The sequence below is a fragment of the Leucoraja erinacea genome, chromosome 1 (genome assembly GCF_028641065.1).
Source record: "Leucoraja erinacea ecotype New England chromosome 1, Leri_hhj_1, whole genome shotgun sequence".
NCBI classification, from domain to species: domain Eukaryota; kingdom Metazoa; phylum Chordata; class Chondrichthyes; order Rajiformes; family Rajidae; genus Leucoraja; species Leucoraja erinaceus.
Window position 1 is genome coordinate 42,322,255 of NC_073377.1, and position 22,158 is coordinate 42,344,412.

The window sequence follows — 22,158 nt, forward strand, 5'->3', positions numbered from 1 at the left end:
CAACATTTTATATGACTGCAACATGTCTCAACATTTAAACGCAATGCCTTGGCTTATGAAGACAAGCATATCAAATTATTTATTGATTACTCTAATCATCTGTGCCACCATTTTCAGGGAGTCAAGGAGATTGAATATATTCATGTCAAAAAGTTAGACATTTAAGGTATCAACTGGTGATATTATGAGGAGAAATGGAAAAATGTGAGGGTAAGAATGGATTAGCCAAACAGAACAGACTTTCTATGTTCTCATATGGAGCCAAAGGCAAGCCAAGCATTATTTGCCCATCTATCAAGGAAGGATATAAAAGGTCATTGTGAACCATTGTCAAGCATATTGTGAAAGTGCTACGAAGGGAAGTATGGAGTTCCACGATTTTGACATTTGGACAGTACATCCATGTCAGGATGGTGAGAGACATGAAAATAATGAAGTGACATACTTAAGGGGTTGGACAGGCTAGATGCAGGAAGATTGTTCCCGATGTTGGGGAAGTCCAGGACAAGGGGTCACAGCTTAAGGATAAGGGGGAAATCCTTTAAAACCGAGATGAGGAGAACTTTTTTCACACAGAGAGTGGTGAATCTCTGGAACTCTCTGCCACAGAGGGTAGTTGAGGCCAGTTCATTGGCTATATTTAAGAGGGAGTTAGATGTGGCCCTTGTGGCCAAGGGGATCAGAGGGTATGGAGAGAAGGCAGGTACGGGATACTGAGTTGGATGATCAGCCATGATCATATTAAATGGCGGTGCAGGCTCGAAGGGCCGTAAGGCCTACTCCTGCACCTAATTTCTATGTTTCTATATACATTTTGCCTTTAATCTTAGAAGGCACTGCTAAGGTAATGTGGGAGAATTCCTGCAATGTACCCCAAAACAAACAAAATGCACTGATGGCGAAAGTGCATATTTTTAAGTTGGCAAACTAGCTGCTGATCAAGCAGACTGCTTTGCCCTGGGGATTGGCCAGCTTCAGTATTGGTACAAATGCAAAAATCCAAACAAGTAAAAAGCATTCCATGTCTAATCGAGAATAGAAAACTGTTAGTTTCAACTCCCCATCTGATATGAACAAAAAAAGACAAAAAGGTCTCATAACTTAAATGTAGGTTCTTTTGAACATTGAATTATGTATTTGCAAATGAAGATTTTTTAAATCTTTGGCTAATACTTTATACTCTAATGGGGATGGAACTGAATTCAAAGCAAATTAAACAAACTTCTGAAGCACATTTCAAATGTCCAAAAAATAATAAATAAGTAAACACAAATAATATCTATCTTACCTTGACACCAATAGCTTTGAACAGAGCAGGATGCCGAAGAGGCAGTTCCACCATCTCTTTGATCTGAGCAAGCTGCTTTCTACAACCACCGATATCATCATATCCAACTTCATTCAAAGATTCTTCCTCATCCTTGAAATGGAACCAAGAACAATTGCATTTTTAGTTAAACCTCGTCAAAGAAAATTTCATTGATGTGAACTGTCACAAGGTTTCTGCATGGAATCTTGCGATTTGCGAAGTTAAAATAACATAACATTCTTTGAACATTTCTGAACATTTAAATTATGCACCATTACACAACACAATGGCCGACACGATGGCGCAGCGGTAGAGTTGCTGCCTTACAGCATTTCCAGAGCCAGTGACCCGGGTTCGATCCCGACTACGGGTGCTGTTTGTATGGAGTTTGTACGTCTCCCCGTGACCGTGTGGGTTTTCGCCGAGACCTTTGGTTTCCTCCCACACTCCAAAGACGTACAGGTGTGTAGGTTAATTGGCTTGGTGTATGTGTACATTGCCCCTAGTGTGTGTAGGATAGTGTTAATGTGCGGGGATCGCCGGTGAGCCGAAGGGCCTGTTTCCGCGCTGTATCTCCAAACTAAACTAAAAATGACATTCAACAATCATATAGTTAAAAATAATTGCAAATTGTGTTTTCTTATTTTTTAAATGACTTAATTCCAGTCTTTAGAGTAACCTCTGTTCTTTGTTTACTCAAATAAAACTATAAATAAGTTAAAATAAAAGTCAATTTGCATGTCCTGAAACATCAGCATTCAAAACTGACAATTACTACACAGCTGCAGTAATTTACCCATCAGCTGAGAAGGTTTGCTGATCAGTCCAAGGCACCACAATCTTCTACACAGGAAAACTTCCCACAAGTGTACAGAATGTTACAATGGCCAATCCGAATCAGATCTTGCGTGTACCTCTCTCTTGATGGGTTCACCCTCACAGTGAATGACAGTGTCTGGAGCAACTATACAGTATGGGCTTGGATCAGTTTCCACAACTTTGAATTCCACAGCACGCATTCCACCACGAACCAAGAAAATATCACCTTTAAAATAAATACAGGCAAATTAGTTGTCATCGTCATGTTCTGTGGAATATATTTATAGAACATTTCAAAATTGTTTGTAACTTTTCACCTTGTTATCAAAATGGCAAGAAGTCAGTAAGATAGAACAAATTATGTGGGGAAATTAAATGTTTCAGAAAATATTTTCAAGCAGACCAAATGTTTACCTTTCCTTATTGGTCTGTAAGCTTCCAGGAAATATGGTTTGAGATAGACCTCAAATAAGTTTCCAGTAATCCCCTCAACCGTGTCATCAATGGGAAGTACGTGGATTCGTTTGCCATACTTTACATCCGGGCATGGTTGAATGCTGAAGAATAAGAGTGAACATTTTTCAAAAAATATCCTTTCAAAAGTCACTCTAAGTTGTAATAAAAATGCACTGCAGAGAGGGAGTGTTCGTAGAAGTTACTTAAAATTAGAGAATTAACTGTTGGGTTGTGAGCTACCCAAGCAAAAGATGAGGTGCAGTTCCTCCAAATTGCGTGTAGCTTCACTCTGGCAATAGATGAGGCCCAGGACAGAAAGGTCAGTGTGGGAATGGGAAGAGGAGTTAATGTAGTGAGCAACCAGGAGATCCAGTAGGCCATGGCAGACCTAGCGTAAGTGTTCGGCAAAGTGGAACTTGTTGTGTCTGAGAGTTCCATCGATGACAGTCGGGGCGGGGGACCACATGCACTAGAGAGCGAGGACATCTCAGATGTCCTCGTATGGAATGCCTCATCTTGGGAGCAGATGCAGCGGAGACAGAAGAATTACAAGGGATAGTATTTTTGCAAGAAACAGGGTGGGAGGAAGTGTAGTCAAGATAACTGTGGAAGTTGGTAGGTTTCTAGTAGATGTCAGTCCATAGTGTATCCCGTGATAGAGACAGAGAGATCAAAAAAGGGCAGAGAGGTGTCAGATAGTTCAGGTGAATTTGAGGGCAGGGTGGAAATTAGTGGTGAAGTTAATGGTCCATGAGTTCTGCACAGGTGCAAGAGGCAGCCCCATTGCAGTAGTTGATGTAGCGGAAAAGAGAGTTGGGGAATAGGGCCCGTGTACACCTGGAACAAGGACTGTTCGACATGACCAACAAAGAAATAGGCTTAGCTGGGGCCAATGCGAGTGCCCAGGGCTGTACCTTTAGCATGGAGAAAGTGAAAAGTCGAAAGAGAAGTTATTGAGGGTGAGGGCAAGTTCCATCAGGTACTGGAGAGTGTTAGTAGAGGGAAATTGATTGGGTCTCTGTTCAAGGGAGAAATGGTGGGCCTTTGTAGCTTCCTGGTGGAGAATAGGGATTTCTGTGGGGCAAGAGCAGGCAGAGACCTTGGGTCTGCCAGGGCAGTTCTATGTGGATTTTTCGGAGGAGGTAGAAGTGGGCAGTGCAGGGCTAGGGAAGGCAGATTGCAAGAGGTGATGAAATCAGAGACAGTCTAGGAGATGATAGCCTGGTGGTCGTCTGTGGGGTCATGGTCAAGGGGTAGGTGTGATGTGGTGTGGCAAGAGCTGGCATCTGGCCTCAGCACAGTGGAGGTCAGCACGGCCGACTACAAAGGCACCTCCCTTGTCAGCAGACTTATCACACTAAGTTGCGCTTCACCTATCTCCAATACACACTCACCTCACAATGTCACCCAGTCTAACTCTCAAGTTGTTGCGCACAACCCTGTTCATGCGAACCTTTTCATCCGAGCACGTATCATCGGATAGAACAATACAAACCGTCTCTCTTCTCTTTTTTCCTTTTAGCAACACTGTATCCCCTCTGAAGAGCTGAAGCTCATCCATCTTCGCCTGTTAAATTTATAGATTTTCACTCATTAAGTAATGATAGCATCCAATGCAAAATAAAATGTTAAACCATTTAGCTGACAACACAAAATTGCATGAGCAAGTTGGAGGTTATGTTGCTGCAAGAGGATTTTTTCTGTAGTTGACACAGGCACAATAGTTGGACTCTTAATACATATTTAAAAAATATTTCTGCAATGAGTTACAAAACAAATTCCCAATAAATGTAGCATTTCTCATACAACATGCCGCATACAATTCCCTGGAAATATCAAAACAAAATAAAATTGACGTTACTGTTTTGCTATATCCTCAGGGGTATGAAATTGTAGGTTGTTTTAATTCTCAAATGGCAACCTCTGGCATACCTAGGGTCAAGACTTTCAGGCTGGACAATGAACGGGCATAATGTTGACAGAGCAGTGCAGTAGCTTGGAAAGTTAAACCGCTTATATGAGCAAAAATGTTTTCATGCCAAGGAGCAGGAGTCAAACAGCAACCAAACGACATCCACTTAAAGTGACGGAGCAAAACTGACTAGTTACTATATACCATCAGCCAAGGTTCAGAGGGAGATGGAACATACCTGCGGTAGACAAGAAGGTTGTTAAATCAAGCAAGTCTTCTGATCCTACTAGCATCAAAAAACTGAACAAAGTACTCACTTTTTGGAGAAATTCCAGGTCATTTTTAGGATTATGTATTCATTCCATTTTCCTTGATGTCAAGAAATTTGCAATATGCGGCTTTTATAACTAGGACTGAAGAAGGGTCTCGACCCGAAACGTCACCCATTCCTTCTCACCAGAGATGCTGCCTGTCCCGCTGAGTTACTCTAGCTTTTTGTGTCTATCTTCATTCTAAAGCATGTCCTGCTTTAAATATTTTATGATCTTCTTGCTTGTTTTTCAGTTAGACCACTGAATGTGTATTGAATCACCTTTCCTATTTCTTTTTCCTCTGAAAGATTTATGCACAAAATCTCCAGCACATTGACAACTGCCTAATGTTATACAAGAGTTTTGGAAAGCTATTTTAACAAATGTCAGCGGTATGTCAGATAAATGAAAAGTACTTTAATGGACAATTGACAGTGAAATGTCTCATGCTGTTATTCAATGCATTCTGATGCAATTTTTAATTGAAGCGATTCAAGTTAAACGGAAAAGGAAAATAAAGGTGCAAAATCAAGTCAAGTTTTTTGTGCTTTTCTTACACACATAAACGACAAACCAAAACGGGTCAAAATAATTTTCAAAATGCATGGCGTTAGTCTGCATAAAAAAAAAAATCAAGAGACTGGCAGCTTAACTTTGCAGGTTATAGATACTACAGGGATGATAGAAGTGGAAGTTCATTTTTCATTAGGGAGAGCATCATGGCAGTACTTTGAGAGGATAGTCCACTTAGGCTTCATGGGTGGCACTTTGAAATAAGGGGTATCACTTTAATGGAACTGCATTACAGGCTCCACAATAGTTTGCAGGAAGTAGAGCAGCAAATGTAGTTAGATCACAGGCAGTTGCAAGTATAATAACATTGTAATAGAAGGTAATTTCAACTTCCCTACTATTGACAGGGAATACCATAGTGCCAAGGGCATGGATGGGGCAATACATGTGCGTCTAGGATTTTTTTTTGTGCCAGGGACTCCTGCTGAGTCCACTGTTGTTTGTTATCTGTATTAACAATTTGGATAGCAGTGTTGTTTTCATGGCAAGCAAACTTGCTGATGACACCAAAGTTGGTGTTGGTGGTATGGTGGACATACAACAGGATCTAAATCCACTGAGGAAAGGGAACCAAGGAATGGCACCTGGAATTCAACGTGGGCAAGTGTAAAGTGCTGCATTTCAGCAAGTTAAACTGGGACAGGACTTGCGCAGTAAATGGTAGGTCCTGGATAATGTTGTAGAATAGAGATATATAATACATAATTCACTTAAAGTGATGACAGAGAGAAAGGGTTGGTGAGGCATTTGGCAAGTTTGGGCCAAAGGGGCTGTTTATGTGCTGTATGACTATAACTCTAAACGGTGTTTGACTTGACGTTCTTGATTCGCTGTTTCACTTCCCAATGGGGATTTTTATTCCTGCTAACCAAACGTCATCCTATGCTTTTACTTGGTTTCATCTTACTCACTCAAGTTTATTGTCTTCATAACTATGACATTTGAGCCATTTACATGAAAGAAAGGCATAAATGTGCGCAGACAAACTAGACATATCATGTTTCACACATAATCGCTTTCCAGGCAAGATGCATGATAAGATTACTTACAATCAATAAGTCTTCACTAAAGTGAAGAAACTGAAGAACGATTTCTGAACACAAACACAAATAATCTCATCAGGATGGGTACAATATCTCATTAGCAATCTTAGATAGGTATTTTCCATGGGCAGTTTGCTCATTTCATCCGCACTAGTTTCATAAAAATAGGAACAATGGATCACTTTCAGTATGCAGACCTTGGAACGGGTAATTTGTAAATATTGGCTTTGTGGTGTATGTTATGCAAATACAAAAACACATGAATAGGTTAGTTTGTGGAATATTCTCTTAGATGCAAACAAAACCAGGAGAAGAAATTGTTGCCAAAAGATGTTGTGGCATTGATCTTCAGTCCTATGTCCATGTTAGCATTCTGGAATATCACCGTCTGCGATTAGCTGTTAGGACATCAAAGTTTGAATTGTTTGTCTCAAACATCCCAAAAGGCACTGAAAGATCATTTTGCACAATTGCAGCATAGCCACATGACAGATAATACAGGCTGTCCCCTGAACGTGTATGTTTCCACAAATGGCAGAATGAGTTTCCTTAGAGACAGTGCTGGAGAACATTGGCAGGTCAGGCAATGTCTCTGGAGAACGTGGATGGGTGTTGATTGATTGGGGGTGAGAGCGGGAAGAGAGATAGGGGTGGGATAAAGCCTGGTAAGTGATAGGTGGATATAGGCACGGGTGGTTTGATTGGAAGATGGGTGGACAAAAGCAGGAAATAAAAGGACAAAATGCGGTGAGGTAAACAGATTAGGTTTATTCTCGTCACGTGTACTGAGGTAGTGAAAAGTTTTGTTTTCCAAGTTATCTGATCAGATAATACCAAACATACATGTAATCAATTCAAACTCAAGTACCATAGGTTGAGCAAAGGGGAAGATACAGAGTGCGGAATCTAGTTCTCAGCATTGTAGTGCAACAGTTCCATTGACAAAGTTCAATGTCTGCAATAGGGTAGAGATGACTTGGACAGTGCCTAGATTATGGTGGAGCCGTTCATAACCTTGATAACAGAGGGTAAGAAGTTGTTCCCAAGTCTGGTGGTATGTGCTTTCAAGTACCTGTGCCTTTTGCCAGATGGGAGGGACAAGTCTTTAATTATGTTAGATACTTTTCCGATGCAGCATGGACACCTATAATACTCTGCAATTTATTGCAGTCTTGGGCAGATTTATTCCCAAACTGAGCTGTGATGCAACCGGACAATATGCTTTCAATGGTGCATTTGTAGAAGTTTGTAAGAGTCATTGGGGACATACCCAATTTCCTTAGTCACCCAAGGAGGTCAGCGGGCCTTCATGGCTGTCGCTTCAATGTGCTTGATTCACAATAGAGCATTGGTAATATTAACGGTAAGGAGCTTGAAGATCTCAACTATTTCCACTTGCTGATTGGGCCATGTACTCCACCATTCTTCCCAAAACAAATAAACTAGTGCCTTTGTCTTGCTGACATTGAGGGAAAGGTTATTGCCCCAACATCTCGTTACTAACTTCTCTACCTCCTTCCTGCTCCCAGTCTAATCACGGTTTGTGATTCAGCCAACTACAATGATGTATTCTGCAAACTTGCAGATGGAGCTATAACCAAATTTTGGCAATGCAGCCATGAGTGTATAGGGAGTTGAGTATAGTAGGGGACTGAGAATTCATATTTGCTTGGCTACGATGTTAAGAATTATTGCGAGGGGTTGTCATCGGGTATCCTCACCGATTGCGATCTGTGGGTCAGAAAGTCGAAGATACAATGGCAGAGGAAGGGGTGCAGATTCCCAGATCCACGAGTTTGGAATGAGCTTGGATAGGATTAAGGTGTTGAAGGCAGAACTGTAGTGTATAAATAGAAGTCTAATGTAGGAGGTCCTTGTCTAGGTATTCCAGAGATTAGTTTAGGGCTCGACAGACGCCATCTGCAGTGGACACGTTGCAATGATAACCATGTTGCAGTGGATCATGGCTTGCTGGGATGCTGGAGTTAATGTGCGCCTTCACCAGTCTCTCCAAGTTCTTCATGATGGTGGATGTCAAGAGCCACATGATGGTACTCATTAGACACCCCACCTTACTTTTCTTTGGCACTGGTCTTCTTGAAGAAGGTTGGGACTTCAGAATGGAGGAGTGAGAAGTTAAAGATTTCTGCAAATATCTCTGCCAGCTGATCCACATTGATCCTGAGGATGCGGTCAGGGACACTATCTGGACCAGTTGCTTTCCGTGGATGGCTTGAAATCTGAAGCCAGAGGAAGGGGTATATGATGAAGGAGAATAAGTGGCAGGAATGTGGGAGAAATAGGCGTGTATCTAAGCGAGCAACAGGAAACAGGGGGAAAAGGGGATGTGTTTGTTAGTTCATTTCCTTTCTCTGTCCACTTAATTTTTCTTATCAATCTCATGCTTTTACCATTTGTTACAACATTGTGGCAGTTTGGTCACTATAGTGATTTGTTAGTATTTTCCAAATTAAAGAAATTGACTTATGGACATCTGTAAAAACAGGAACCATTTGTTATCTTGGATAGCCTGCATACAATTGCCAACAGCCTTCTCGTGGCCAAAAAAGGATGCATCAAATGCTATTTAATCAAAGGGAACTGTGGCAATAATTCTTTAAGAAAACCTGCTGATTTTGTGACAAATCTATGTATCTCAACAACAATTTAAAGTAGATTACAAGCATCTCTGGGAACCAAAACTTCATAGCAGGAGCAGTGATAGCAGCAGACACCAATATGAAGTTCTCTGCTTGGAGTCAAAATATCAAACAAAAATTTGAAGGGTTTAAAATATTTAGTTGTGTTACAGTTATTGGGCACTTTTAAAATCAGTCCAAGACCATTTCTCCTCTATTACCATAATCTGTGATACTGGGCAAAATATAATGTTGTCATGCAAGTGAGCGCTGCTAATAAAATTCCACAAACAAAGTTCACTTCCGCATTATACAATAGCCACCTATCAAAATATGAACCTTATTCGACATTTAAATTTCTGGACAAAATTGACCGTTAAAAAGACCCACTCGTCCACCCACCTCAATGCACGATTTAATTTGGTTTGCTATGCAAAACAGTAGCACAAAAGCTCAAGCTACTGTAATCTTTTTATTTCATGCAAAAAATATATTTTATTTGCTCCATAATAGCAGTGTGATCTAATACACTGAAGAGAAGGTGGACCTGAACAAATTGAAATGGCCAAGTTTGCCACTGCTGCACATTAAATTGACAGTAAATGAAAAATGCAGATGTTGAAATCCAAATAAAAAGCAGAGCGCTAGAAATTCAAATTTCCAAAATGATATTAGCTAGTAAAACAGTTGAGGTCACGAATAATGAACAACCCTTTACATTAAATATTATGAAGTTCCTTTGAAACACCATTTCAGCACTCAGCAAATATGGGGAACATGGGGGGGGGGGGAAAAGTGAGGTGTTAGTTTTGCATCTTAGCCTACTGCATAATTACTAGCATACCTGAGACAGCGAAACCACACTGTTGTCTTCATTAATTGCTTCATCAACAATTAATCGATTAGGTCTATGCTTCTGCTTCAGAATAGCAGTTGATAAATCATCAGATTTAACCCTACAAAATAGAAAAGTTTAGATTTATTATTTATTATTGTCATGTATGCCAAGGTACAGTGAAAAGCTCATTTTATATGCAATCCAACCAGATCAGATATATCATACATAAATACAATCAAATCAAACACAAGCTTAATGGATAGAGTAAAGGGGAACATGGAGTCAGTTAGACGAGTTTGCAGTATTGTGGCGCATTGTAGATCCATACACAAAGTCCAGTGTCCTCAGTGGGGTAGAGGTGACATGGACAGTACCCCAGCTCATGGAAGAACCGCTCAGAAGCCTGAATATGGAGGGGAAGAAGCGATTCTCTGTCTGGTGGTGCACGCTTTCAAGCTTCTGTACTTTCTGCTGGATCGGAACAAGGAGAAGGAGAAATGACAAGTGGGACAAGTCTTTGATTATGTTGTCTCCCTTTCCAATGAAGCATGAAGTGGAGTCAATGGTAGAAAGTCTGGTCTGTGTGACAGACTGGGCTACACCTACAACTCTGTAATTCTTTACGATCTTCAACAGAACTGTTCTCAAACCAAGCTGTGATGCATCCCAACAACATGCTTTCAATGGTGCACCTGTAGAAGTTGTAAGAGTCACTGGTGGCACATCAAATTTGCTGAAACACTCAGATGGGTCTGGTGGAAACGCACTCCACTGCACATTTCCATCTGAAGTCGCTAACAAACGCCATGCACTCGTTCAGTTCCATTGCCGAGTCATTGAACATCGCTCACTCTGACTGACTGAAACCCTGCAGTCATTTCTCTGCCTGCTCTGACCAGCTCTGTGCAGTCCTCACCACTAAGACTGCACTCTTCAATCACTGGCTTTGGAAGAGAGAACTGAGTTTGGGGAGCTGAGGGTGGGCCATATCTCTGTGAAACAGAGCACATAGCATTCCAATGTGGTTAGTCTGCGACAGATCAATGTTAGTAGTAATGCCAAGTACTTGAAGCTCTCAACCATTTCCACTTCCACACCATTGATGTTGGCGAGAATATGTACTGCACCATACTTCCTGAAGTCGTCAGCTCATTCACCTTGCTGATATTGAGGGAGAGGTTATTGTCCCGACACCATGAAGTATTTCATGCTGGATTCCACTGCTTAAATTTCACGATACATTCAATTATATTAGCATTTGATCAACAATTCAAAGGCTTCCAACTAAATACATACCGGATGACAAATCGGAGAGATATTAATGTTTTTTAAAAATCTGCCATTCTCTCTGCTGCCCCTGCTGGAGGGAGGGGGAGGGACTATAAAATCAGGAAGTGGTGTGCCTCACTCAGTCTCTGCAAGATAGATGAAGCCAAGGGTAACGTCTCTCTGAGCTCTGAATAACACTGAACAAATGTCTACACAACTGTGAGTCCCCTTAATGTGGTTTGAAAATGAAAATATGGTTTGTTTGAAGTAAAAAGGCGCTGCCTACAAATGGTTGTTTGGGTGCTTTGGCTTGAAGTTGAAAGGCATTTCTTACTGCAAATGGTGGCTTGGGAGCTTTGGCTTGAAGTTGAAAGGCATTACTTACTGCAAATGGTGGCTTGGGAGCTTTGGTTTAAAGTTGAAAGGCACTACTTACTGCAAATGGTGGCTTGGGAGCTTTGGCTTGAAGTTGAAAGGCACTACTAACTGCAAATGGTGGCTTGGCTGTTTTGGTTTGAAGTTGAAAGGCACTACTTACTGCAAATGGTGGTTTGGGAGCTTTGGCTAGAAGTTGAAGCACTACTTACTGCAAATGGTGGCTTGGGTGCTTTGGGTGCCTTGGCTTGAGGTTGAAAGGCACTACTTACTGCAAATGGTAGCTTGGGTGCTTTGCTTAGAAACATAGAAAATAGGTGCAGGAGTAGGCCATTCGGCCCTTCGAGCCTGCACCGCCATTCGGTGTGATCATGGCTGATCATCCAACTCAGTATCCCGTACCTGCCTTCTCTCCATACCCCCTGATCCCTTTAGCCACAAGGGCCACATCCAACTCCCTCTTAAATATAGCCAATGAACTGGCCTCAACTACTCTCTGTGGCAGTGAATTCCAGAGATTCACCACTCTCTGTGTGAAAAATGTTTTCCACATCTCGGTCCTAAAAGATTTCCCCCTTATCCTTAAACTGTGACCCCTTGTTCTGGTCTTCCCCAACATCAGGAACAATCTTCCTGCATCTAGCCAGTCCAACCCTTAAGAATTTTATAAGATTCTCTAAGATCCCCCCTCAATCTTCTAAATTCTAGCGAATTCAAAAACCGAGTCTATCCAGTCTTTCTTCATATGAAAGTCCTGACATCCCAGGAATCAGTCTGGTGAACCTTCTCTGTACTCCCTCTATGGCAAGAATGTCTTTCCTCAGATTAGGAGACCAAAACTGTACGCAATACTCCAGGTGTGGTCTCACCAAGACCCTGTACAACTGCAGTAGAACCTCCCTGCTCCTGTACTCAAATCCTTTTGCTATGAATGCTAACATACCATTCGCCTTCTTCACTGCCTGCTGCACATGCATGCCTACTTTTAATGACTGGTGTACCATGACACCTAGGTCTCGTTGCATCTCCCCCTTTCCTAATCGGCCACCATTCAGATAATAGTCTACTTTCCTGTTTTTGCCACCGAAGTGGATAACCTCACATTTATCCACATTATACTGCATCTGCTATGCATCTGCTATGCATCTGCCCACTCACCCAGCCTATCTAAGTCACCTTGCAACCTCCTAGCATCCTCCATACAGCTAACACTGTCCCCCAGCTTCGTGATATCCGCACTCTTGGAGATGTTGCATTCAATTCCCTCGTCCAAATCATTAATATATATCGTAAATAGCTGGGGTCCCAGCACTGAGCCTTGCGGTACCCCACTAGTCACTGCCTGCCATTGTGAAAAGGACCCCTTTACTCCTACTCTTTGCTTCCTGTCTGACAGCCAGTTCTCTATCCACATCAATACTGAAATACCGTGTGCTTTAAGTTTGTATACTAATCTCTTATGTGGGGCCTTGTTGAAAGCCTTCTGAAAGTCGAGATATAACACATCCACTAGTTCGCCCTTATCCACTCTACTAGTTACATCCTCGAAAACTTCTATAAGATTCGTCAGACACGATTTACCTTTCATAAATCCATGCTGACTTTGTCCAATGATTTCACCACTTTCCAAATGTGCTGCTATCCCATCCTTAATAACTGATTCTAGCAGTTTCCCCACTACCGACGTTAGACTAACTGGTCTGTAATTTCCCATTTTCTCTCTTTCTCCCTTTTTAAAAAGTGGGGTTACATTAGCTACCCTCCAATCCTCAGGAACTACACCAGAATCTAAAGAGTTTTGAAAAATTATCACTAATTCATCCACTATTTCTGGGGCTACTTCCTTAAGTACTCTGGGATACAGCCTATCTGGCCCTGGGGATTTATCGGCCTTTAATGCATTCAATTTACCTAACATCAATTCCCAGCTAACCTGGATTTCACTCAGTTCCTCCATCTCATTTGACCCCCGGTCCCCTGTTATTTCCGGCAGATTATTTATGTCTTCCTTAGTGAAGACAGAACCAAAGTAGTTATTCAATTGGTCTGCCATGTCCTTATTCCCCATGATCAATTCACCTGTTTCTGACTGCAAGGGACCTACATTTGTTTTAACTAATCTTTTTCTCTTCACATATCTATAAAAGCTTTTGCAGTCAGTTTTTATGTTCCCTGCCAGTTTTCTTTCATCTATTTTCCCTTTCCTAATTCCCTTCCCTGCCCTTTGTCCTTCTCTGCTGGACTCTGAATTTCCCCCAATCCTGTTTTTTCTAGCTAATTTGTACGCTTCATCTTTTGTTTTGATACTATCCTTGATTTCCCTTGTTATCCACTGATGCACGACCTTCCCTGATTTTTTTTTTTGCCAAACTGGGATGAACAATTGTTGTAGTTCATCCATGCAGTCTTTAAATGCCCTCCACAAATTCAAGTGCAGTTTTCTACCACTTCAAGCAGGGTGCAAGGCCACCTAATTCAAGTGCAGCTGCCTTGAAATTGAAAGGCACTACTTACTGCAAATGGTGGCTTGGGTGCTTTTGCTTGAAGTTGAACGGCACTACTTACTGCAAATGGTGGCTTGAAGGTGCTTTGCTTTGGCTTGAAGTTGCAAGGCACTACTTACTGCAAATGGTGGCACGAAGTTGAAAGGCACTACTTACTGCAAATGGTGGCTTGAGTGATTTGGCTTGATGTTGAAAGGCACTACTTACTGCAAATGGTGGCTTGGGTGCTTTGGCTTGAAGTTGAAAGGCACTAATTACTGCAAATGGTGGCACGAAGTTGAAAGGCACTACTTACTGCAAATGGTGGCTTGGGTGATTTGGCTTGATGTTGAAAGGCACTACTTACTGCAAATGGTGGCTTGAGTGCTTTGGCTTGAAGTTGAAAGGCACCACTTACTGCAAATGGCGGCTTGGGTGCTCTGGCTTGAAGTTAAAAGCAACTACTGCAAGTACACTTACTTCCTGTTTGCACTGTATATTGATTTTAGATAAAACGCTACCACTTACGGCTGTGATTTTTGGCCATCTTACTCAGTCCCCCCCCCCCCCCCCCCCCCCCCCCCCACTCCCCTCCGCTGAGCAGGTGCAGAGAATTCTTCCCATCAATGAAAAATAAAAGTGTTATTAGTGTTTAAAAAATGTCGAGAATCTCTCTCCTGTCAATCACGACATGAAAGCCACACCTTTTCCAGTGGGAGACGGTATAAAACCCGGAAGTGTGGGTGTGGCTCAGTCTCTGCATGATGGGGGAGGGAGAGGTCATGACTCTGTCTGAGCTGTGAATCAACTGAACACACTAAGTGTCTATTGAACTGTGAGTTTGGTGTTTTGTGTGGTTTTATGGTGGTTTCACCCTGCATGAAATGGTATGAAACTGCACTTGAATTTGGCGGCCTTGCATCCTGCTTGAAGTGGTAGGAAACTGCACTTGAATTTGGTGGCCTTGCACCCTGCCTGAAATGGAATTTCAAGGAATAGTTATGTCAATTGCCAGCCCACCAGCCATGAGTGAGCTGCCAGCAGATCAAGCTTGAGGGACTGAGCTGCCACCCCAAGAACCCATACCAGCACTCCAGAAAGCCCCCCACTGGCCACCAATATTGGAATTGGTGGAGAGGGGGAATATTGCGTTGGGGGACCAGCCCTCCCATGTGAACATGGGACCCAACGGGTCCCACTTAGTCTAGTATTCAATAAATTTCCACACCAATTTCAGAACAGCATTAAAGAAATAAAACTTATTCAGCCATACACGGGAATAGAATAGAATATGGAAAAAAAATCCCAGAATCACCTCATTTTCTAGATTAGTTAATTTAGTTTATTGTCTTGTCACCATGGTACAGTGAAAAGCTTTTGTTACATGCTTATCATTCAGCAGAAAGACAATTCATAATTACAACCGAGTTACAATAGCGGCAGCTTAGACCCAGAAGTCAGATCAAACTTTAAATCCAAAATAGACCGTGGGCCGAGGTGCTTATTCGGTTCATTTTGTGACCCAAATCACATATCTACCTGAATTTATAACTGTGTTAAAATATTATAGAAATCACACCTGAAACTCGTCAAGAAAAAAACCTGCAAATGTTTTAAAAATGAGAAAAACCTCCAATTGTCCGAGTAGTAATTGTCCAATCAAAGCATGTTTGACATTGAGTCGGACGCTAATTGACCAATCACGCACTTTGTTTCATGCTAACGAGGCAGCGAGCATGGCTGCCTCCTAATAACATCAAAGCAATAGCACAGTTTTGAAGGAATAAAGGTAATGCCAACCTTGCTGATAATTTTATTTTATAACTGATTTATCTTTGTAAAGTTGTGATGTGAACTGTTAAATAAAAATGTAGAGTTAGGATTAGGGTTAGGGTCAAGTCAGTCGGTCGGACTGTCGGCCCACCGGGTACTGCGAGGTGTCAGGCTGTCGGTCCGCCGGTAAGTACTGCGAGACGTTGGTCAGCCGGTGGGTGCTGTGAGGGATCGGTCGTGCTGTCGGCCCGCCTGTAAGTACTGCGAGACGTCGGTCGGACTGTCGGCCCGCCGGCGGGTGCTGTGAGGGGTCGGTCGGGCTGTCGACCCGCCAGTGGGTGCTGCGAGGGGTCGGTCGGGCTGTCGGTAGGCGAGCGGGCGGACTGACTGAGTCGGCGCTATAGGGGTGCTAAAGGCGTTTCGGGCGGCGTGCAAGGCAGTGCTGCTCCCCACCATCATCACCATGATGATCCGGAAGGGCATGGTGGCCTAGATGGGCGCGCTGAGCCCACAGCTGGTCCCAAAGCGGCTCTAACTCCAGCCGTGGGCAGCTCTTGAAGGGGGTGGTGAGTTAGGGTTAGGCATTTTCCTCTCAGTGGAAGATGCCCTAGCCTTCCCCCAGCCTGGCACTGCCCCAATCCCACTATGGCCGTGACTCCCACTCTGCACACTGGTAGTCAGCAGTGTTCAGTAAACAGGGGAGTTCACAGGATTTGCCCTCACCCATTAATTAGGCAGGTTCAGGAGCCGGTGAAACCCGGGACCTCTGCGGCAGTCTCGCTCAACATACAAACTCACAATTATATTCATTATATTATTTTTATATAATACTAGACCAAGTGCAGACGGGGTGGAGGAAGAGGGGAAAGAGTGGGGAGGGAGAGGAGGAGGAGGAAAACGGGACAGATTTGGGAGGGAAAGGCGAGCGGGTTAGGGGGCGTTTACGGTGGGGGGGCTGCGCCATCACACTCACATTAACCACCCTCCAAACACACAGGTGGGGGGAGGGGTGGTGAGAAGAGGGGAGGGAGGGGAGAGGAGGAGGAAAACGGGAGAGATTTGGGAGGGAAAGGAGAGCGGGGTAGGGGGTGAGAGAGGGGGATGGGGAGAGAGAGATGTGTGGGAGGGGGGGGATAGAGGGAGAGAGGGGGGTGGGAGAGAGTGGGGGGAGAGAGGGGAAAGAGTGGGGAGGGAGAGTGAGAGAGGGGGAAGGGGGGAGTGAAATGGAAGAGTGGGGAGTGAGGGGTAGGGGGAGTGGTGGAAGAGGGACAGAGGGGTAGAGGAAGGGGGGCGGGGGGAGAGGAAAGGGGGCGGGGTAGAGAGTGAAGGAGGTGGTGGAGAGAGGGATGGGTGGGAGAGGGAGAGAGGTGAGGAGAGGGAAACATAAGATTCGATAAGATCACCCCTCAATCTTCTAAATTCTAGCGAATACAAACCGAGTCTATCCAGTCTTTCTTCATATGAAAGTTCTGACATCCCAGGAACCTTCTCTGTACTCCCTCTATGGCAAGAATGTTTTTGGGCATTGGGCATTGTGACACCATACGATGGAACGTTCACCAGGGGCTGGGGCTGGTGCAAAAGCATATGTAAATTGATCCATTCCGATTGCTCATCTGCGAGCATTGGGCATTGTGACATCACACGATGGAACAAATCAAAATGCGGAAAGGCAGCCGGACGGACGGACGGCGGCAGGCACAGAGTTTTATATAATAACTTGACCAAGGGCAGACCGTGGGTCTGCTCCCCCACCGCAGCCGTTCCCTACCCGTAGCCCCCACAACAGAGACATGGTCCTCCAACTCAAGCTGCTCAGGAATGAGCAGTGCGGCTGGTTTTAAATGGCATCTTTGAGGCGAGATGCGGGCACCAGCAGCCATTATGCTCGCTGGCCAGCAGGAGGCGACAAAATGAGTGAGTGGGGGGGGGGGGGAAAAGGATTTAATGAAAAATGCGGACATAAACATAACGAAATCTAATGAGGAGTGGATAGTTGGAATGAAAAGTGAAATGTCTACCGAAATGGCTGCTTCTATGGGTGAGAAGCCAGTTTATTTTTGAAATATTGGGGGGTGGGGGAGAAGGATTTGATTAAAAACGTGTACTTAAACACGACGAAATGTAATGAGGAGCGGATACTTAGAAAGAAAAGTGAAATCTCTACCGAAATGGAAAAGATCTCGGCGATTGTGCGTCTGGATTAGGCGTGGCAAGGAATCAAAGGAAGAAATGCAGCCGGTAGCCGTACATGTAAATGGATCCATTCCGATTGGACATCTGCGAGCATTGGGCATTGTGATTGGACATCTGCGAGCATTGGGCATTGTGACATCACACGGTGGAACAAATCAAAAGGCAGAAAGGCAGCCGCACGGCAGGCAGGAGCCACAGAGTTTTATATAATAACTAGACCAAGTGCAGACCCGTTGGGTCTGTTTCCCCAACAGCGTTTGCGGGGGGGGGGGGGGGGGGGGGGGGGGGGGGGGGGGGGGGGGGGGGGGGGGGGGGGGGGGGAAGAGGGGAGGAGGGAGGAGGAGGAAAAGGGGATAGATTTGGGAGGGAAAGGAGAGCGCGGGAGGGGGGGGGTGAGAGATGGGGAGAGATATGTGGGGGAGGGGGGGGATGGGAGAGGAGGGAGGGATGGTGAGAGGTGTGGGGGGAAAGAGGGGGAAGAGTCGGGAGGGAGAGTGGAGGGGAAGGGGGAGAGAGAAGTGGAAGAGTGGGGAGGGAGGTGGAGAGGGGTAGCGGGAGTGATGGATGAGAGGGACAGAGGGATAGGGGGAAGGGGGGGGGGGGGAGAGAGGGAAGGGGGTGGGGGGTAGACAGGGAAGGGGGGGGTGGGGGAGAGAGGGATGGGAGAGGAGAGGGGTGAGGAGAGGGGGGGAGAGAGTGGGAGAGGTGAAAGAGTGGGAGAGAAGTGAAAGTGTGGGAGGGAGGGGGGGAGGGGGTAGAGGGGTAGCGGGAGTGGTAGAAGAGGGACGGGGGAGTGGTGGAAGAGGGACAGAGGGGGTAGGGGATGGGGGGGGGAGAGAGGGGAAGAGAGAGGGGTGGGGGTGGGGGAGAGGCGTGGGGTAAGGGGATAGAAGTGGAAGAGTGGGGAGGGAGGGGTAGGGGGAGTGGTGAAAGAGGGACAGAGGGGTAGGGGGAAGGGGGGTGGCGGTAGCGGAGGGAAGGGGGGGGGGGGGGGGGAGAGAGAGATGGGTGGGAGAGGGAGAGGGGTGGGGAGAGGGAAACATAGAAATTAAGTGCAGGAGTAGGCCATTCGGACCTTTGAGCCTGCACCACCATTCAATATGATCATGGCTGATCATCCAGCTCAGTATCCTGTACCTGCCTTCTCTCCATACCCCCTGATCCCTTTAGCCACACGGGCCACATCTAACTCCCTCTTAAATATAGCCAATGAACTGGAGGAGAGAGGGAAGGGGGTGGGGTAGAGAGGGAAGGGGGGTGGGGGAGAGAGGGATGGGTGGGAGAGGGAGAGGGGTGAGGAGAGGAGAGGGAAACAGAGAAACATAGAAATTAAGAGCAGGAGTAGGCCATTCGGCCCATCTAGCATGCAACACCATTCAATATGATCATGGCTGATCATCCAGCTCAGTATCCTGTACCTGCCTTCTCTCCATACCCCCTGATCCCTTTAGCCACAAGGGCCACATCTAACTCCCTCTTAAATATAGCCAATGAACTGGCCTCAACTACCCTCTGTGGCAGAGAGTTCCAGAGACTCACCACTATCTGTGTGAAAAATGTTTTCCTCATCTCGGAATGAGTTAGTGAAGAATTTGCATAATCGCTGAGCGTTCTCTATGGCAACAATGTATTTGAACATTGGGCATTGTGACATCACACAATGGAACGTTCACCGGGGCTGTGGCTCCTGCAAAGGCATATGTAAATGAATCCATTTCGATTGGCCATCTCTGAGCATTGGGCATTGTGACATCACACGATGGAACATTCACCAGGGGGCTGGGGCTGCTTCTATGGGTTAGAAGCCAGTTTATTTTTGAAATATTGAGGTGGTGGGGGGGGGGGGGGGGGGGGGGGGAAGGATTTGATTAAAAAAGTGTACTTAAACACGACAAAATGTAATGAGGAGCGGATACTTAGAAAGAAAAGCGAAATCTCTACCGAAATGGAAAAGACGTCGGCGATTCTGCGTCAGGTTTCGGAGTTGTGGAGAATCAAAGGAAGAAACGCGGCCGGAAGCCGTACATGCAAATGGATCCATTCCGATTGGACGTCCGCGAGCGTCGGGCGTCGCGATTGGACGTCCGCGAGCATCGGGCATTGTGACATCGCACGGCGGGAACGAATCGAAAGGCAGGAAGGGATCCGTACTGCAGGCGGTCGGATGGGGCCAGAGTTTTAAAAGTATACTAGACCAAGTGCAGACCCGTTGGGTCTGCTCCCCCAAAGCGAAATCTCTACCGAAATGGAAAATATCTCGGAGATTGAGCGTCTGGATTGGGCGTGGCAATGAATCAAAGGAAGAAATGCAGCCGGCAGCCGTACATGCAAATGAATCCATTCCGATTGGACATCTGCGAGCATCGGCCATTCCGATTGGACATCTGCGAGTATCGGGCACGAATCGAAAGGCAGGAAGGGCGCCGGTCGGCAGTCGGTCGGATGGGGCCAGAGTTTTAAATATATACTAGACCAAGGGCAGACCCGTTGGGTGTTTCCCCAACAGCGTTTGCGGGGGGGGGGGGGGTGGGGGGAGGGGGGCGTGAGGTGTGAAGAGGAGAGGGAGGAGGAGGAAACGGGATAGATTTGGGAGGGAAAGGAGAGCGCGGTAGGGGGTGAGAGATGAGAGATGGGGAGAGAGATGTGGGGGAGGGGGGATGGGGAGGAGGGAGGGATGGGGAGAGGTGTGGGGGGAAAGAGTCCGGAGGGAGAGTGGAGGGGAAGGGGGAGAGAGAAGTGGAAGAGTGGGGGAGGGAGGTGGAGAGGGGTAGCGGGAGTGATGGAAGAGGGACAGAGGGATAGGGGGAAGGGGGTGGGGGGGAGAGGGATGGGAGAGGGGTGAGGAGAGAGTGGGAGAGAAGTGGAAGAGTGGGGAGGGAGGGCGGGGTAGAGGGGTAGCGGGAGTGGTGGTAGAGAGGGACGGGGAGTGGTGGAAGAGGGACAGAGGGGTAGGGGAGGGGGTGGGGGAGAGAGAGGGGAAGAGAGATGGTGGGGGGTGGGAGAGGCGTGAGATAAGGGGATAGAAGTGGAAGAGTGGGGAGGGATGGGTAAGGGGAGTGGTGAAAGAGGGACAGATGGGTAGGGGGAAGGGGGTGGTGGTAGAGAGGGAAGGGGGTGGTGGTAGAGAGGGAAGGGGGTGGGGGAGAGACACCCCGATTGGACATCTGCGAGTATCGGGCACGAATCGAAAGGCAGGAAGGGCGCCGGTCGGCAGTCGGTCGGATGGCCCCAGAGTTTTAAATGTATACTAGACCAAGTGCAGACCCGTTGGGTCTGCTCCCCCAATGGTGCGATTCCCCCAACCCAATATTCCACCATGCACCCGTCTCCTCCAATGGAACTGAAGCCGTTGCCAAATGTAAGTTTCCAGCACTCCCCTGCCTCCCTCAATTGCACCTCCCCTGCCTGCTGCAGCAGTGAAAAGTTCAGTGTTCCTGTCTTGCAACTTTGTTTCGAAGTGTGTTGGAAGCTGATAGGAAGGAGCAGCCGTCAACGAATCAAAAGGCAGGAAGGGATCCGTACTGCAGGCGGACGGATGGGTTTGAGTTTTATATATTAACTAGACCAAGTGCAGACCCGTTGGGTCTGCTCCCCCAATGGTGTGATTCCCCCAACCCAATATTCCACCATGCACCCGTCTCCTCCAATGGAACTGAAGCCGTTGCCAAATGTAAGTTTCCAGCACTCCCCTGCCTCCCTCAATTGCACCTCCCCTGCCTGCTGCAGCAGTGAAAAGTTCAGTGTTCCTGTCTTGCAACTTTGTTTCAAAGTGTGTTGGAAGCTGATAGGAAGGAGCAGCCGTCAACGAATCAAAAGGCAGGAAGGGATCCGTACTGCAGGTGGACGGATTTGAGTTTTATATATTAATAGATAGATAGATAGATAGATTATATATAACTAAAGTCATATTAACAAGTGTGCGTGTATACAAATATATACACACACACCCACACACATATATATACACATACATATATATATGGTATAATAATATGGTTTAATTAGACCACAGCACGGAGTTTTTGCCTCACATCACAAGCCTTACATCTACAATAGAGTAATACGAGCATTGATCACTAGATGGCGCTTACTTTTTGATCTAATTTTCTAATTAGCTTAATTAATTAGCATGCAACTTTTGGCACTGACGAGTTATGAATTC

At 45.6% G+C, this 22,158-nt stretch overlaps 1 protein-coding gene across 1 annotated transcript in view; it reads right to left on the minus strand.

Moving 5' to 3' along the window:
* Positions 1–22,158, minus strand: part of vcp (valosin containing protein) — a 156,161-nt gene that overhangs the window by 22,849 nt on the left and 111,154 nt on the right. Inside the window, exons 3-7 of the mRNA XM_055633438.1 lie at positions 9,907–10,018; positions 3,979–4,151; positions 2,543–2,685; positions 2,224–2,354; positions 1,289–1,420 (exon numbers count right to left, since the gene is read on the minus strand). Coding sequence (XP_055489413.1) covers positions 1,289–1,420; positions 2,224–2,354; positions 2,543–2,685; positions 3,979–4,151; positions 9,907–10,018 — 691 coding nt within the window. The remainder of the gene's footprint in view (positions 1–1,288; positions 1,421–2,223; positions 2,355–2,542; positions 2,686–3,978; positions 4,152–9,906; positions 10,019–22,158) is intronic.